The 17,060-nt window shown below is 36.2% G+C and overlaps 1 protein-coding gene across 1 annotated transcript in view; it reads right to left on the reverse strand.

Annotated features, from left to right (window-relative positions):
* PLCZ1 (phospholipase C zeta 1) overlaps nucleotides 1-17,060 on the reverse strand; it is a gene marked incomplete at its 3' end in the record, with an annotated part of 45,151 nt that overhangs the window by 7,903 nt on the left and 20,188 nt on the right. Inside the window, exons 5-9 of the mRNA XM_080811929.1 lie at nucleotides 12,315-12,464; nucleotides 11,284-11,514; nucleotides 9,666-9,813; nucleotides 5,163-5,279; nucleotides 3,911-4,083 (exon numbers count right to left, since the gene is read on the reverse strand). Of these exons, the coding sequence (XP_080668055.1) occupies nucleotides 3,911-4,083; nucleotides 5,163-5,279; nucleotides 9,666-9,813; nucleotides 11,284-11,514; nucleotides 12,315-12,464 (819 nt within the window). The remainder of the gene's footprint in view (nucleotides 1-3,910; nucleotides 4,084-5,162; nucleotides 5,280-9,665; nucleotides 9,814-11,283; nucleotides 11,515-12,314; nucleotides 12,465-17,060) is intronic.

Consider the following 17,060-nt stretch of genomic DNA (forward strand, 5'->3'; position numbering starts at 1 on the left):
AATTAGGCTAAGCCCTGACTAAGCAAGCAAGCAGGACGCCCAAAGAAACATTAAGTAGGCATGATGAGATTAGCACTGGAGCACAATGTCTCCGGACAACTTGTGGAAGATAATCAGGAGGACTGAGACAGGCTATGTGAAAAACCCTTAAGACTTATAATGTGATGGAATAATGTGATGCCAAGTAACAAATTCCTTAAAAAGGGGGGGGATGGAGAGTGGCAAATGGCATCAGACCAAGGGATTGGATAAGGAAGACTTTTCGAATCAATAAAATTTAGAGATGGGACACGGGAAGTGACAGATGTGGAACAGAGGAATGCTTCCCAATTTTCTAGCCTGAGTTAATTGACACAATGAATTCAATGGAGTTCAATGACATTTAAAGAAAGTAAGATTGGATTAGGAAGGGATGTTCAGCCTTTAATATGATAAGGTTGACAGAGCAAGGATTAAACAGGTAAGGATGTTAAGTAGGATATTTAAAGTATGTCTTTACATTCCAGAAATGAAGTCAGATTTGAGCATTGTTGGCAGTTAAAACCATGAATGTATATAAAAGGACATAGGATAATGTTTAGTTTGAGATGAGGATTAAGAAAAAGCCTTAGTTTAACAGACACATGAAAAAAATGCTCCATATCACTCAGCATCAGGGAAGTAGAAATCAAAACCACAATGAGATATCACCTCATACTGATCAGAATGGCTAAGATTAACAAGACAGGAAACAAGAGATGTTGGCAAGGGTGTGGAGAAAGGGGAACCCTCTTAATCTGTTGGTGGGAATGCAACCTATCCAGCCACTCTGGAAAACAGCATGGAGTTTCCTCAAAAAGTTAAAAATAGAGCTATTCTATGACCCAGCAATTGCACTACTGGGTATTTACCCAAAGAATACAAAAATAGTGATTTGAAGGGACACATGCACCCCAATGTTTATAGCAGACAAATTCCATATAATTTCACTCATGTGGAATTTAAGAAGCAAAACAGATGAACTTAGGGGAAGGGAAGGAAAAATAAAATAAGATAAAAACAGAGAGGGTGGCAAACTTTACCCACTCAGCTCTGGGAAACAGGGTTGCTGGAGGGGAGGGAAGTGGAGGCTGGGGTAACTGGGTGATGGGCAGTAAGGAGGGCATGAGATGTGATGAGCCGTGGGTGTTATATGCAACTGATGAATCACTAAATTCTACCCCTGAAACTAATAATATGCTATATGTTAACTAAACTGAATTTAAGTTAAAATTTTAAAAAAAGAGAAAAAGCCTTAACAATACAAATACTTCAGAGGCAGGTAGAGTAAAGGAACCCACAAATCTGAGAGAGAAAGAATCACATGGGAGGAAGAGCAAAAGAAGAGAGAGAAAGGAAAACCCCAAATGCACAGCAAGGAGATTTGTGAGAAGTAGGAGGGGACCATACAAAGTGACTGATTCATCCCTTTTTCTCACTAAAACAGCAACTACAACACCACATTTGGTGGCTAGAACAATGCAGCCTTTTGCATTTTTTCATTCACACAAAAAGGCAACAGGGAGACACTGGTTCAGATGTGGCAAGATGTTGAAATACCACCTACCTCACTACAGTGGCTGAAGAGATCAACAGAAATTTAAAGGCACTAAAAGAAGTCAATGGAACTTAAAATATTAATGTATACTTTCTAGCTTAAAAAGTAAAAAAAGTAAAAGTAAAAGAAAAAAGTAAAAAAGTAAAAGAAAAAGTTACTAATCTTGCAAATGTTTGTATTAAAAAAAATTCAAAAAGAGGGTACCTTGATGTCTCAGTCAGTTAAGCATCTGCCTTTAGCTTGGGTCATGATCCCAGGGTCCTGAGATCAAGTCCCACATGAGGTTCTCTGCTCAGTGGGGAACCTGCTTCTCCCCCTGTGATCTCTCTCTCTCCCTCTTAAATAAATAATAAAAAAAAAATTAAAAAAGAATGTCGAAGTTATGAGAATATTTGCAAAGGAAACTTAATGGAGAATATTTTGCTGGATCCTAGAAAGAGTACCAACTACTTTAGGTAGTTGGTAGGTAGTTTAGGGCTGCATCCAGTGCTGGAGGCAATTTCTACCCTATATGCCCCTACTTTTAGAGTTGCAAAATCCGGGGTGCATGGGTGGCTCAGTCAGTTAAGCAGCCCACTCTTGATTTTGGCTCAGGTCACAATCTCAGTTTTGTGGGATCCAGCCCTGCGACAGGCTCTGTGCTCAGCATGGAGTGTCCTTGTCCCTCTCCACCACCCCACCCCACTCTATATCTCTCTCAAACAAATAAAATCTTTAAAAAAAAAATTAGGGGCACCTGGGTGGCTTAATGGGTTAAAGCCTCTGCCTTCAGCTCAGGTCATGATCCCAGGATCTTGGGATCGAGCCCCACATCTGCTCTCTGCTCAGCGGGGAGCCTGATTCCTCCTCTCTCTCTCTGGCTGCCTCTCTGCCTGTGATCTCTGTGTGTCAAACAAATTCATAAAATCTTTTTCAAAAAATTAGAAAAATTAGAAAAATCCCTAACAACCAAGTAAAAAGTCGGCTACCTACTTCCCTGGTACTATTTCCCACGGTGGCCAGGATCATTTCTGTCTCGTTCAACTTTGCTCTACTCTCTTTACACATTAATCTCTGCAAAACAGCAACATCTCTTAAATCTCCTTTCTCAGCTGGGACAAAAAGGCTAGGGCCAGAAGTGCATGAAAGTGGTCCCCCAAGTCCTGTGCCATCAAGACACAAGAGGAAGGAGGCTAGAGAGGAAGGCTACTAAAGGCCATGCTGTCTGGGTTGGAGCGTCTATCAGGGCACCAGAGCAGGTAAGCCTCCACCAGACAGCACAGCCAGCAGCACTCCCTTCAACCAGAACTGCAGACCCAAAAATCCTCACCAGGGACAGCAATCCAAGTACCAAAATTCTAGAACAGAATCCGAAATGGTTCATATGGTTCTAGGAGCAACGAGCTAAACCAAGAGATGGGCCAAAGAGCCCTACCCACCCAACTGGTTGCAAACCACAGGTGCAGATACAATCTAAAATAGAATTGCTTGTAACTAAGTGGAGAGAAAAAGCTAAGGGTCTTTCAGAAGATTCAGGGACATTTAAAAGAAAAGGAAATAAATATAGCACTAGGATTACAGAAGAATAAGAAAGTTTTCAAAAAGTCTATACTATTGGAAACAATAAATTTTAGACAACTACTTTTGCTCCCAATAAAACCACATAGGATTTAAGAAGTAGGGGTGGGGTGGTGGGGAAGGGAGCTGGTAAGGAAGCAGAATGAGGTAAATAAAAATTGGAAGAAAGAAGCTGGTAATGGAGGAGAAAAATCCACATCTATATTAGAATCAGTAAAGAATAAAATCAAATATGGAGGAAAACCAAAGGCAGAAAAAAGAGTGATAGAGTTGACAGGAATTAGTAAATACGCAGGCAGATACTCAAGAAAAGCATATGGATGACTTTTGGTTTCTAAATACTAATCAAAGAATATTCAGAGACAAGGGGCAAAAATCTGGAGCTGTGAAAGTCTAATTCTAGAGATTAACGAAAAAGCAAAGAGCTCCTAAATAAAGTCGCATATCCACAGAGTAACTAGTGGGCTGAACTCAGACTTCTCTATTACAATATTAAATGCCTAAAGACAATGGAATAGCATAGACTTTGGAGAGGAGAAGCTTCCAGCCTCAGTATTTCTATTCACAAGCAGGTAATCATTCATGCAAAAAGCCAACAGAAAGATTTTTCAGATATGGAGAGATACTGAAATACCACCCACCTATAATATCGAAAAAGATGAACAGAAATTTAAAGGATATTAAAGGAAATCAGTGGAACTCAAAATATTAATGCAGACTTTCTAGCTTATATAATAACAAAAAAAAAAGAGGAAAGAAAAAAGTTTTTCGTCTTACCCTTATTGTAAGTGTAACTGGATCAGTGTCTCTTGGTGTCTCATTTGGATCAAACTGTGTTTCAATATCTCTTAGGAAATGTGGTTTCAAAATATATCCAGAACCACCGTTATCCAAAAATTTCCCATTTTGAAGATCCATAGGCAGACCAGGGGTCTGGAAATTTAAGGCCACTGTCAGAAAAAAGTATTTTGATATTGTCAGGAAAGAAAGGGTACAGCTGAAGAAGTACAGTTTGAAGATTTACTGAAACCGAATTAATGGCTTTTATATGTCCAAACATTTTAAGAACAAGCATCATTAGCCAAATAATTCCAGATTTTAAACATGTCTTCCTGCCATGTATATATTAATGTATGAAGGTGAGTTTTAATTTTTTAATTATTTTATAGCTTTGAGTTAAAATAAAAATGATACACAGTATAGATTACAGAATAGCAATGTGTAGGTCAGATGGCATTCAGGAAGTACGAGAATAATGATGGAAGAAAAGACACCAAGTATATTCTAAATTTTCAGGTCCAAAGAGATACTGTTATCACTTGAAGAGAAAGTGAGAAACAAGCAGAACAATAATTGCTATTAAAATACAAAAGTCCTTCCTTAGAGGTTGGTAAATAGCCACTATAGGCAGTACCGTCCTCCACTCCCCCCAAGTCCCCCTCACCCACCAAACCTAACCCGACTCTCCACCTCCCTCCACAAACCTATGGGCCTTGCCACAATCCAGGAGCAGAGGGGTTCACACGGGTACCTTCTGATTGATGAGCACCCCTGCTAGAACAGCTCATCGATTTGGAATAGGGAGAGTCTGGTAAAGACAAATAACAGAGCTACGTAATCTCATTCACTTTTCAATACTGTGAATGCGGAAGCTGGTGTAAAGTATAAAAGGTAGAGGCCCCTTGATTTAAAGAGGCCCTTAGCAAATCTTTCAAGCAAAGGATTTGATATTCACTGTCCTCTTACATCCATTTTGATGTCTTTTTTTCCCCTTCCTACACTTCTTATGCCAACTCTTCATGAATATAACCTCCATGCCCCTAACCCTCACTTAGAGTTACTCTCTCTGACCCATTTAGGAATAACTTCTGCTCTTGAAACCAATGATTCATCATTATCGCCTGACCCCAAAACACCCAGGGCCAAAAAAACCTACTTGGGAAGCTCTTTTCATAAATCTTTCATTAATTCACGAAATGAACTTATTTTATCTTATTTTTCCAGAAACTCAATATTCTATATAACATACCCATTTGACAACCTATATTCCAAAATTCTTGAGGATTAAAATTAGAGGAGTCTGCTCTCATTGCTTTGGGATAAATTCTGGTAATGAACATCCTGGTGTGAAGAATAAACTCGTGGGCTAAAAAATATATATATTAGAACATTGTGAAAGATTTCAAATAAATAAACGGCTATGCTTCTATATGTTATATAATTCTACAATTGTTTCAGTACTTTTGATATGTATGTTTTTAACAAAAATATTTGCAATTCATGGACATCAAAATAAATCCATGTTTTTGTTTGACAGTGTAATTCATGGTTATTGAGAAGTTAATGATTTTTTTATTATACCATTTTATGTATACTAATCATTCACTTAAGGAAAAATGATTAAATAATATATTTGCTTTTTAAATCCAAATTAATCTCACTTTGACATAAGAATATATAAAATTCCCAAATAAAATGCATCCATTTTTTTTAAAAGATTTTATTTATTTATTTGACAGAGGGAGACACAGGGAGGGAGGAAACACAAGCAGAGGGAGAGGGAAAAGCAGGCTTCCCACCAAGCAGGGAGCCTGAAGCGGGGCTTGATCCCAGTACCGTGGGATCATGACCTGAGCCGAAGGCAGATGCTTAACAACTGAGTCACCCAGGCACCCCTGCATCCATATTTTAAAACAGAAGTTGTATCTTTCTCAGTTTTGTCTTTTTTTTTTTTTTTACTTTGGTATTCACATTAGGGCAGAATCACACATAAGACATATAAAGACATATAATGCCATCCAAATGTACCCAGTTGAAGAGCCAACAGATTCTCAGGGTTGAAAGGAATGTTGAAGTTATTCAGTTCAGCTCCCAACCCTAACCACCAAAGCATCTTCCCTCAAAATTGAAAAAAACAGAGATTGAAGAAATCTTCAATCTCTGTTTTCATCTCTCCATTGAAAGAGAACTTGCTTCCTCCCAGTACAGCAGTCCCCCACTTCTCCATGGTTTTGCTTTCAGTGGTCTCAGTTACCTACAGTCAACCAGGGTCCAAAGCAGATGATCCCACTTCTGACAAATCACCAGACATTTGCTAGCACCCTAACAACGCATCACAATGCATGTATCATTCACCTTATCTCATCTCATCTCATCTCATCTCATCACCTAGGCATTTTATCATCTCACGTCATCACAAGAAGGGTGAGTACAGTACAATAAGATATTTTGAGAGAGACAACATTCACTTAAATTTTATTACAGTATATTATTATAATTGTTCTATTTCATTATTAGTTATTGTTGACAATTTCTGTGCCTAACTTGTAAATTCAACTTTATCATAGATATATGTGTATATAAAAAAACATATTATATATAGGGTTCAATACTCCACAGGGTTAGGCATCCACTAGGGTTCTTGGAATCTATCTCCCATGATAAGAGAGAACTATGGTAGTTCTGATTATTTTCAAATGTTTTCCTTACTGAGATAAGGTCTATACTTATAATATGCACATACAGTTATAGTCCATTTGTTTCTCTGTTTTTTTATGTTTCTACTTACCTATTTTTATGTTTCTATTTATATATGTTCCATTTAAATCACTTGAGATTCAAAACTCTTTGTACCCTTTACCATTGGACACCCTTCAAATTTTTGAACTAGATTTCATGTTTCCCCAAGGCTTTTATTCTATCACCAAGCAGATCCTGTTCCCACACCTACTCCTGCTAATATGGTGACCAGTATTGGGAGAAATGGTTATTGCCTATGGCCCACTACATTTGCTGGTCAAACTGGAATAGAATCAATGCCACCCTCATTCCACATACTATTCTTTAGGAAGCATTGTCAAGTAAAAAATTATAATTACTGAGGTTAATAATTAAAATTAATGTCATCAGCTCCAATTTTAGAAGTTATACACTCCTGAGAGAAAGTTTATTTTGAAGCTACTCATGTATAAAGGCACCATGTGTGTCCAACTATAAGGATCCTTCATCCTGCCCTAAGCAGGATATTTATCTTTTGGTGAGATGTGTACTCTTCTGGATCTTAATTTTTCCTATCTACAAAGTGATAAACACGATAAACACAAATGATCATCTTAACATAACATGATCTTGTTACTTCTGAAGTTGACCTTTAGAAATTAAACATGCTATGTTATTATAAATGTAATGTATGGGGGTGCCTGGGTGGCTCAGTGGGTTAAAGCCTCTACCTTCAGCTCAGGTCATGATCCCAGAGTCCTGGGATCGAGTCCCGCATGGGGCTCTCTGCTCAGCAGGGAGCCTGCTTCCTCCCCTCTCTCTGCCTGCTTCTCTGCCTACTTGTGATCTCCATCTGTCAAATAAATAAATAAAATCTTTAAAAGATAAATAAATAAATAAATAAATAAACAAATGCAATGTATGTTCATTTTAGATAAATGAGAAAATCAAATTAGAAAAAATACGAACTAAAACTATATATAATCTTGTCACTTAATTAATAACCAGTAACCTCTTGGTATATATCTTTCCACTCTATTTTCATAGATATAATCATATTTTTTAATTGAATCATATTGTTTGTTCCCTTTTATAAACTTCTACTTTTTCACTTAAAAATAACATAAAAAATCATTCCATTTCAATAATATTCACCTACTACATTATTTTTAAATGACTGAAAAGTATCCATGCTTATAAAAAGTTGTTTCTTATTTTTATGTATTACAAAATTAGTGACATTTAAGTTTTTAATAATGATGGACATTCTGGGTGCCTGGGTGGCTCAGTCACTTAAGCATCTGCCTTCAGCTCATGTCATGATCCCAGGATCCTGGGATTGAAGTCCTCTGTTGGTCTCCCTGCTCCGCAAGGAGTCTGCTTCTCCCTCTGGCCCTCTCCCCACTCGTTCTCTCTCTCTCTCCCCCCCAAATAAATGAAATCTTTAAAAAAATTTTTTTAAATGATGGACATTCTCAGAGTACACCTTTACCCACATCATTATTTAGTACTGAATTTTGGTGCAAGAAAAATGCTCTATAGTCTTTCCAAAGAAGCGGTGATGCTACACTTTATGACTCTACTCAGAACTGCCAGTGCCGTTTCAAATTTTGAGCAAGTGTCTAATACAATGAGAGTGAGAGAATTATAACAACTTTTGCTGTGCCCAGAGGGCTTGGCCCCTTGAAAATCAACAAAAACTATCCAATAACTTGAAAGAACAGAGACTAGCAAAGTCATTCAAATTCAAACTTGGTTGGCAATACTAACGGTAAGAAATATATCTTATATCACACCCAACACACAATACACACACATAATTGTTTCATAAAAGAATACTCTTATTGCAACTCTACTCTATTATTCTGTTCTATTCCATTCTATTCTACTCCATTATTTCAATGGTGGTTCAGACTTACTGAATTGATTTTTGGTCATAATCTATAGCTGAAACAACAAACAAGAAGGCCCTAAAATATCCAGAGGTCAGTTTGAAGAGATGAGATGAAGTGTATACCTCAAAATCCTTGGGCGCCAGTGACCAGCCCAAAAGAGGTTAACCAACAAATATATCAGAATCCACATTTCCAAGCAGCTAACAGTTGTTTTGAGTCTGTTGCAGATGCTGCTTTCCCTGCTGTGGTGGTTCTACACAGGATAGTAGATTGCATTTTTTTAAGAAGGATTTGGAGTCACTTGGCTGCTGAGTTAACTGTCCATTCCTTTCTAAGTTGGGGTTATCCCCCACCATACACGTCTGAGAAAAGGGTAGAGTCTGTTCCCATTCCCTATCCAAGGCCTTGTTGCCTCTTTGGCTCTAGCAAACAGAATGGAATTCTCAGGTTCAGAATCAAGTTCACAATCAGAAGACAGTAGAAAGAAGATGCAGAGACCAATGGTCCCACTGCCGATGTGCGGGGACAGTGTGTACTCTGTACAACCACCTGGCAGCCTGGCCTGGATGCCATGTCCTTCTTCTCCCTCACCTTGGACATACAGCCTCGAGGTCTATTTAGTTGTCTACCTTTCGTGCCTGCTGAGTTTATATAGTTCACCATAGCTCCCTCTACCACGAGCTTCATCATCTCTTTACTACAGGGAGTCTCCCCTTTACATTGCTATCAAAGGCATCCTTCAGAAACACAGAGGGGATGGTGTGACTCCCGAGATTTCAATCCTGTATGCCTTTGATTCTAGGACAAAGTTCACATTTCTTGTGATTTCGCTCTGCCTAACTCTGCAGCCTTGTCATTCACCACTCTCCTTTCCAAACAGCTCACCAGGGCCCAGCCCACAAAAGTGTCCACACTGGACATCCTCAATCAAAATTTCATGATGTAAGAAAGTTAATTAAACAAGTTCTGTGAAATCACTTATTGTGACCTGGGGCATATAGCCTTTTATTTAACTACATTAAGTATGTTGAAATTTCATGAGAATATAGTTTTCATAAATGTCATTGACCAATCTTGACACCTTAGCAGTGAATAAGAGTAGTTTAAATACTATATCTGTTTGAATCATAAGAATTTACCTTTCAACTTTAAAAGTTTTCTGGCTTCTGACTCCCCAATAGAATTACTTTCATTAAATTGCTGATAGAGTCTTGAATATTGAAAGCTTCTAAACTTCTCCGCTTTGGTATAAATGACAAGATCAGATAGGGCCATAGCCACTTTTACCTTTGTGGTATAAAAATAAAATGCAGTAATTTCATATTTTTGTAATAAATCATTTGGAAAACTCCTTTTCCAATAAAGAAAATATGTTTTCAGATCAATTATGAGTCTTTTCATAAGATTATCTCCTCAAAAACTAGTTGGAATGCATCAATGTAATTATTTTTCCTGATTATAGTATTTAATGTTAACATGAGACAGCATACATCTAAAATCCCAACTAATATAGTAAGTATTAAAGGTGACAATTATGACTATTTCCTTTTCCCCAAAGATCTGTTTATTCCCATGAATTTTATAACTCGAAGATATTTAATCATGAGTAAGTGTATGTCCAGTGTGATCTAACATTTGGGAATGACTTCTGCTGTATGGTACACCTTTGTTCTTATACATGCCAGCATCTAGACCCTCTACACTTCTGCTAGCCCCTTCTCAAGTTTTGTTTTGGGAAAACCTTCCTTGCTCAAGCTCAGTCCATGGGCTTAAGTACTGATAATTTGGCTCAGACCTGGCTAATCAGAGCTTTGCATTTCCCTAGCAATAGCAGTTGACTCTGGGCTGTGCCCATAACTAGATTCTAGTTAATGCACAAAAACATTTGCTTGGTCATCTGAGAGATAAGAACGTCTTCCACTGGATTTGAATCTGAAAGCATACAAAGCTAAAGCTTTGCAAAGTCTTGCACCAATGTAGAGAAAGTGAATCCGAAGTTGGAGAAAAAAGTTCTGTGGACTTTGCTTGAGACATTATGCCATGTTATTCCCAAAATCTGGACCCCTTTCCCTGAACTTTTCATTGATGGGGCCAATTAACTAATTCACATTTTATTTAAACCAGCTGAATTAGTTTAATGTCACTTGTAACTCAAGATACCTTCTTTCATCATGCTAATCTGTATATTTATAATACTACATATTATAACAGTGATTTTCTTATCTCTGACAGTATGGTCTCCTTGAGGGGAGAAATATTATGTTGTTTGTATTTTGTACATTGCACAATGCCTAGTACATAGAAATGCCTAAGATTGGACCATTGAGAAAACATTAAACACAGCCAGGAGTGCCTGTGTGGCTCAGTTGATTAGGTGTCTGACTCTTGATTTCAGCTCAGGTCATGATTTCATGGGTCATGGGATCGAGTGCCTGTCGGACTCCACGCTCAGCAGGGACTCTGCTGGAGAGTCTCTCCTTCCCTCTCCCTCTGCCTCTTCCCCAACTCGTGCCCCACTCTCTCTTTCTCTCAAATAAATAAATAAATCTTTAAAAAAAAAACCCAACACAGGAAAAGATATAACTTTAAAATTTTCTTTTCCCATGTTAATTTTTTCCAAACAAGTTTTAAATGATAGACTAGAAGTTTTATAAGGTAGAAAAAGATTTTTCCCTCAAAAAAAAAAATTAATTCTCCAGTAAGAAAATACAACAACTTTTCAATCATTTGGAAGATTTTCACAAAGTATCATCTCACCCTCCTTCTCTTGAAAAGTGGTAATCCAGCTACATTTATTGTGCCTGATTTCTCTTCTGAATTGTCTTCTAGAACAGCCAATGATTTTGATTCTTTGACTTCATCATCCACATCTTGATCTAGCTCTTCATATTCCTCTACCTGACCATGTTTATCAGAACCTTTTCTTTCACGAGTTTCCATTAAGGATCCTATTTTCTTGTTTCTAACTAGTATTTTGAATTTTAATACCTACAGAAATGATTTGAAAGAGAGATACAATTACACATTTACAGGGATGTTTGAATTTGAACAGTCACCGAAAAGCCTTTCACCATGTTTGCAGTTAACCCACAGTAGTAAAATACGTAAGAACTCCATCTTTTCCATACTCCTCTAATACCTTAATAGAAACCAGTGATATTATAATATTGACCAAAATTCACCCCAAAATAAGATCGGGACTTACTGTGGCTCCATTTGTTTTACATCCCACAAATGCCTACTGTTTTAAAAAATTGGCATACATGAAAATTATATGTGTGTGTGTATATATTTGTATATACATATTGTATATATTTATGCATAATTATATATAATGTATAATTATTATATATTTATTTCTAATACATTATATAAGTAAATAACTCTTTTTAAAAGAGTGGGGGAGGGAAACCTGCCATCCAGATGCTAAGGAATTGGACAAGACTTTATTAACAACATACATATTTGCCTCTTTCTTTGCCTTTGCCTATGAAACATACCAAACTCCTGTGGCCTAATATTAACTGACTTGAAATATTGGACTTATGGGGTAAGACTTACAATAAAAACGTGAGTTTTTAACTATATCTCTATATATTCACTTTATCAACATACACTTACCTAGATGCTCATGGGAACATTTCTCAGGCAACACGTGGCAAAGAGACACCTCTATACATCATCAAAACTAAGCATTTTCATTGATCTCTTCTTACCCAGTTTTATGGATCAATATAATAATGACATGCTTTGTCTTATTAACCTGAGCTTCTCAGACAAAAGGTTACCTCTGGTGAAGGTAGCTTGTCTGGAAAATCATCAAGCATATCAGAAAGCAAGGAATCTCCAAAAACACACTGCAAAATGTCTGCCATCACTTCTTGTTGGGGAGGGGAGCAGTGGTTTTCTAAAGAGAGCACCACGGGGTAGTCAGATGTCTAAAAAATTAACCATTGTTACAGTTATTGGTCAGAATGCCTCAATAATTTTAATGTAATTAATAGAAACAGTTCATCTATTTTAAAACTTACATTCCATGTTCTGTACTTTTGCAAAATAAATATTCTTTAAACTGAAAGTACTTTTGAGTTTGACATAACAGGGAACATTAAATCTGTATAAAAAGGAAGATTACTACGATTTATACTAGAAATATAGAAAACAACTGAAGCATCCAACAGTAGGTATTTGTTTAAATAAATTATGCCACATCCATTTAGGGGAATGATATAAATCTCGTAAGAAGGAGGTAGAGCTATATAGAAAGTTATCTATAATATAGTCTTAAGAGAAAAAAAACAAGTTGCTAACAAGTAAAATTCTACATTTTAACATTTTAAGCATATACATATTGCTTACCATGTATATTAATTTATTTAGATATTTTTTAATGTGAAGGAAAAGCTTTAGCACAGATAAGTTAGAGGAGATGTTAATATTCCACTTTTTAAATCTCAACTTCTATATTCAAAACTCATGGCTTTATAATTAGAAACAAAGATAAAGATACAATAATAAAAAGAAACCATTAAGTAAATATGGCTTTACAAAGATATTTTCTGCCTTTTGTCACCACTGTACATTTGAAATGTGCCTCAAAACAGAGAAATAACATTTATTTTGGGGTCTCATTCAAAATTATTTTCTATATTTTGTTTCCTATAATTTTACCAACTTGTTAACCAGCCATGGACTTGCAAGGTCTGTTGCATTATCACAGACCTTTGAATAGGAGATACAATATTATGCTTTTTAAATGTATTTTAGTTTCTTGTGGCTGCTATAGCAATTGACCACAAACTTGGTTGAAACAAGAGAAACTGATTCCTTCATAATTCTAGGGGCCAAACTTTTAAACTCAGGTTCACTGACTAAAATCAAGGGAGCAGCAGACTCTAAGGGAAATCTATTCCTTGCCTCTTACAGCTTCTGGTGGTTGTCAACTTTCATTGGCTTGTGGCCACATCATTCCAATCTCTACCCCTCATCTTCATATTGTCTCCTCTTCTGTGTGGCATGGGGGCCCACCCAGCTAATCCAGGATGATCACCTCATCTCCAAGTCTTTGATTTCATCCATTTGCAAAGACTCTTTTTCTAAATAAAGTAACATTTATAGGTTCCAGGAATTAGAGCCTTTGTGGGCCCTTATTCAGCCTACTACAATAACCTCATATATACTCACATATCTACATATATGCCCTAGTCTAATATTAAGAGAACAGTGTAAATTTTTTTTCCAAAGATAAAAGCTGATTTTGAGAATAGGCAAAGTGATGGCCTAGCAGGCAGCTCTCTTAATTAGCCCCTGACACTCACTGGGGAAACTCCTTTTTTTTGGGGGGGGGTCTTCTGTGGTCCTTGGCTCCACCTTCAGGGAGGGTCCTCTTGACTTTTATCTTCAACCACATTTAAAGTCGGTATTGAAGAGTTTGCTTTCCTTAATACCAGGCCACTTTTGCAGCTCCCTACTTGACCAAGGGTTGTTCTAAGCCTCATCTAAGAATCATACTTGTGTTTTATTATGCCATGTTCTATCACGTTGTGTCTAAAAAGTTAGACTCTTTATAAGCTTCCTTCTAATAAGTAACATGGGCCAGTAACTATATCCAATGTTCTTTCCTAGTCATAGTTACCAAGTCTATTTTATTTTATTCCTCTCTCTTCCCCAAATTAATGGTGACTATCTTGAGTAGAAAATTCAACCTTCATAGAGGCACACACAGGCAGGACCTCTGTGACTTCAGCTGCAGCAACTTCTTGCTAGACAAGTCTTCAAAGGCAAAGGAAACAAAGGCAAAAATGACCAATGGGAACTTCCTCAAGATAAAAAGCTTTTGCACAACAAAGGAAAGAGTTGACAAGACCAGAAGACAACTGACAAAAGGGGAGAAGATATTTGTAAATGACATACCAGATAAAGGGCTAGTATCCAAAATCTCTAAAGAACTTATCAAACTTAACACCCAAAGAACAAATAATCCAATCAAAAAAATGGGCAGAAAACATGAACAGACATTCCTCCAAAGAAGACATCCAAATGGCCAACAGACACATGAAAAAATGCTCAACATCACTTGGCACAGGGAAATACAAATCAAAACCACAAACAGTTATCACCTCACACCAGTCAGAATGGTTAAAATTAACCACTCAGGAAATGACAGATATTGGCGAGGATGTGGAGAAAAGGGAACCCTCTTACTTTGTTGGTGGGAATGCAAGCTGGTGCACCCACTCTGGAAAACAGTATGGAGGTTGCTCAAAACATTAAAAATAGAGCTACGCTATGACCCAGCAATTGCACTCTTGGGTATTTACTACAAAGATACAAAGGTAGTGATCCAAAGGAGCACTTGCACCCTGATGTTTACAACAACAATGTCCACAGTAGCCAAAGTATGGAAAGAGCCCAGGTGTCCATCAGCAGATGAATGGATAAAGATGTGGTATCTATAAACAATGGAATACTACTCAGCCATCAAAAAATGAAATATTGCTATTTGCAACGATGTGGATGGAACTAGAGGGTATTATGCTAAGCAAAATCAGTCAGAGAAAGACAATTATCATATGATCTTGCTGATATGTGCAATTTAAGAAACAAAACAGAGGATAATGGGGAAAAGAGGAAGAAAATAAAACAAGACAAAATCAGAGAGGGAGATAAACCATAAGAGACTCTTAAACAAACTGAGGGTTGCTGGAGGGGAGAAGGTTGAGGGGAATGGGCATGTGATGTAAGGAGCACTTATATAAAACTGAGGAATCACTGTCCTCTACCTCTGAAACCAGTAATACATTATATGTTAATTGAATTTAAATAATAAATAAATAAATAAGAATATACACAGATATTATTCCACTTGTATAAAGTATAAAAACCGGAAAAATTAATGTGTGATATTAGAAGTCAAGACAGTTGCCAGCTCTTGTTTAGGAGTCAATGACTAGGAAAGGCATGAGAAAGGGCTCTGGCTCCTAGTTATGTGTATTCAATTTGTAGAAAGGTATCAACCTGTATGATGCTGATTTGTACATAAATATAATACAGATTATATTTCAATAATAAGTTGTAAAAAATGAAAGGTGGAAGTGAAAAATAAATAATCTTGTTTAAAAAAAAAAAGAAAGAAAATTCAACCTTTGATCTAACCTTTGCTACAAAACTGAGTCACCCTGTTCACCTGAGAAGTCCCATTGAGTCTTTGTTGTTCAAAAACTTTTTTTTTCATTCCATCTCTTTCTCTTTGAGGCTTAGAAGCTGTAAGGGTTTTCACCCTTTCAAAGCCTGTGAATTTCTCCCTCTCTCTGCCTGCCTCTCTGCCTACTTGTGATCTCTCTCTCTGTGTCAAATAAATAAACAAAATCTTAAAAAAAAAAAAAAGAACTTATTGAAGGGTTGCAGAGAAATGAGGAGGGGAGGGTTAAAGTTGACAACAATGATTTAGGCTTGAACACAGGAGTTACCAGTAACTGAGATGGGGAAGACCATGGGAAGAGCAGGGCTGAGAGAAAGAGGACTATCTGAAGCTCAGTTATAAACATGTTAAGTTAAATAAGCCAATTAAATATGCAAGAGGAGATGTCCAATACATACTTGTCTATGTTGGTATAGAGTTCAAGGGAGAGAAATAAATTTAGAAATCATCAGAAATAAGATGTTTAAGAGAATCAATGCCATATATCAATGTTTTATACTAAAATAGAAAATTTTCATATTTTATAGGTATATTTTATAAATTTTTAGTATTTTATACTCGCACATAATAAAGCAGTTGATTTAAGTTTGTGATTTTTAAGTTACATTTAAATTTATAGATAATGTATTGACCTACTTAAGAGAACTTTAGGTTTATCAAATTTGTAAGTTTAATTTATTAGCTATACATTGTTTAAGTACTCAGTAAGATTTTGTTAAATCTCTTCAATGGCACTGCAACTGAAGTACTTAAGAAAGAAATCAAATATACTAACTTTACAAAAACAATTTAAAATGTCTGAAGGTGCTTAATTAGCCAAGTTTGTAAATAGAACCAAGTATTATTTTAAACTGAGTGTTAAAACCCACTCAATTTATAGACTAGGATTTGTAGGCTGAATTTAGAAGCTCTCAAAAGAGCTAGATCTTTGAATCTGTAACTTTAATAAAGCCAACAATAATTTTTTAAAAAATCCAGAGTAAACTTCTAAACAATCTCTGCTGTATGAATTGCTGCCATCATAGTCATAAAAACTGTCAACAATCTAAGTAATACATTTTTGACAGGTTTTTGCTTTTTGAAAATAAAGTACTTGAATATTGGTAAAATATTTACTCTTAAATAAACCAGTATTTCTCAAACTTTTTTTGGTTGTAACTCATAGTAAGAAATGTATTTTACATTGTAACACAATACACACACACACACACACACATATATTACATTGTGTTACAATGTAAAATACAGTTCTTATTGTGAGTTACAGCCAAAAAGTATATATATATACTTTTATATATATATAAATATATATATAATTTATATATATTATAAT

This window comes from Martes martes (genome assembly GCF_963455335.1).
Source record: "Martes martes genome assembly, chromosome: 8".
NCBI classification, from domain to species: domain Eukaryota; kingdom Metazoa; phylum Chordata; class Mammalia; order Carnivora; family Mustelidae; genus Martes; species Martes martes.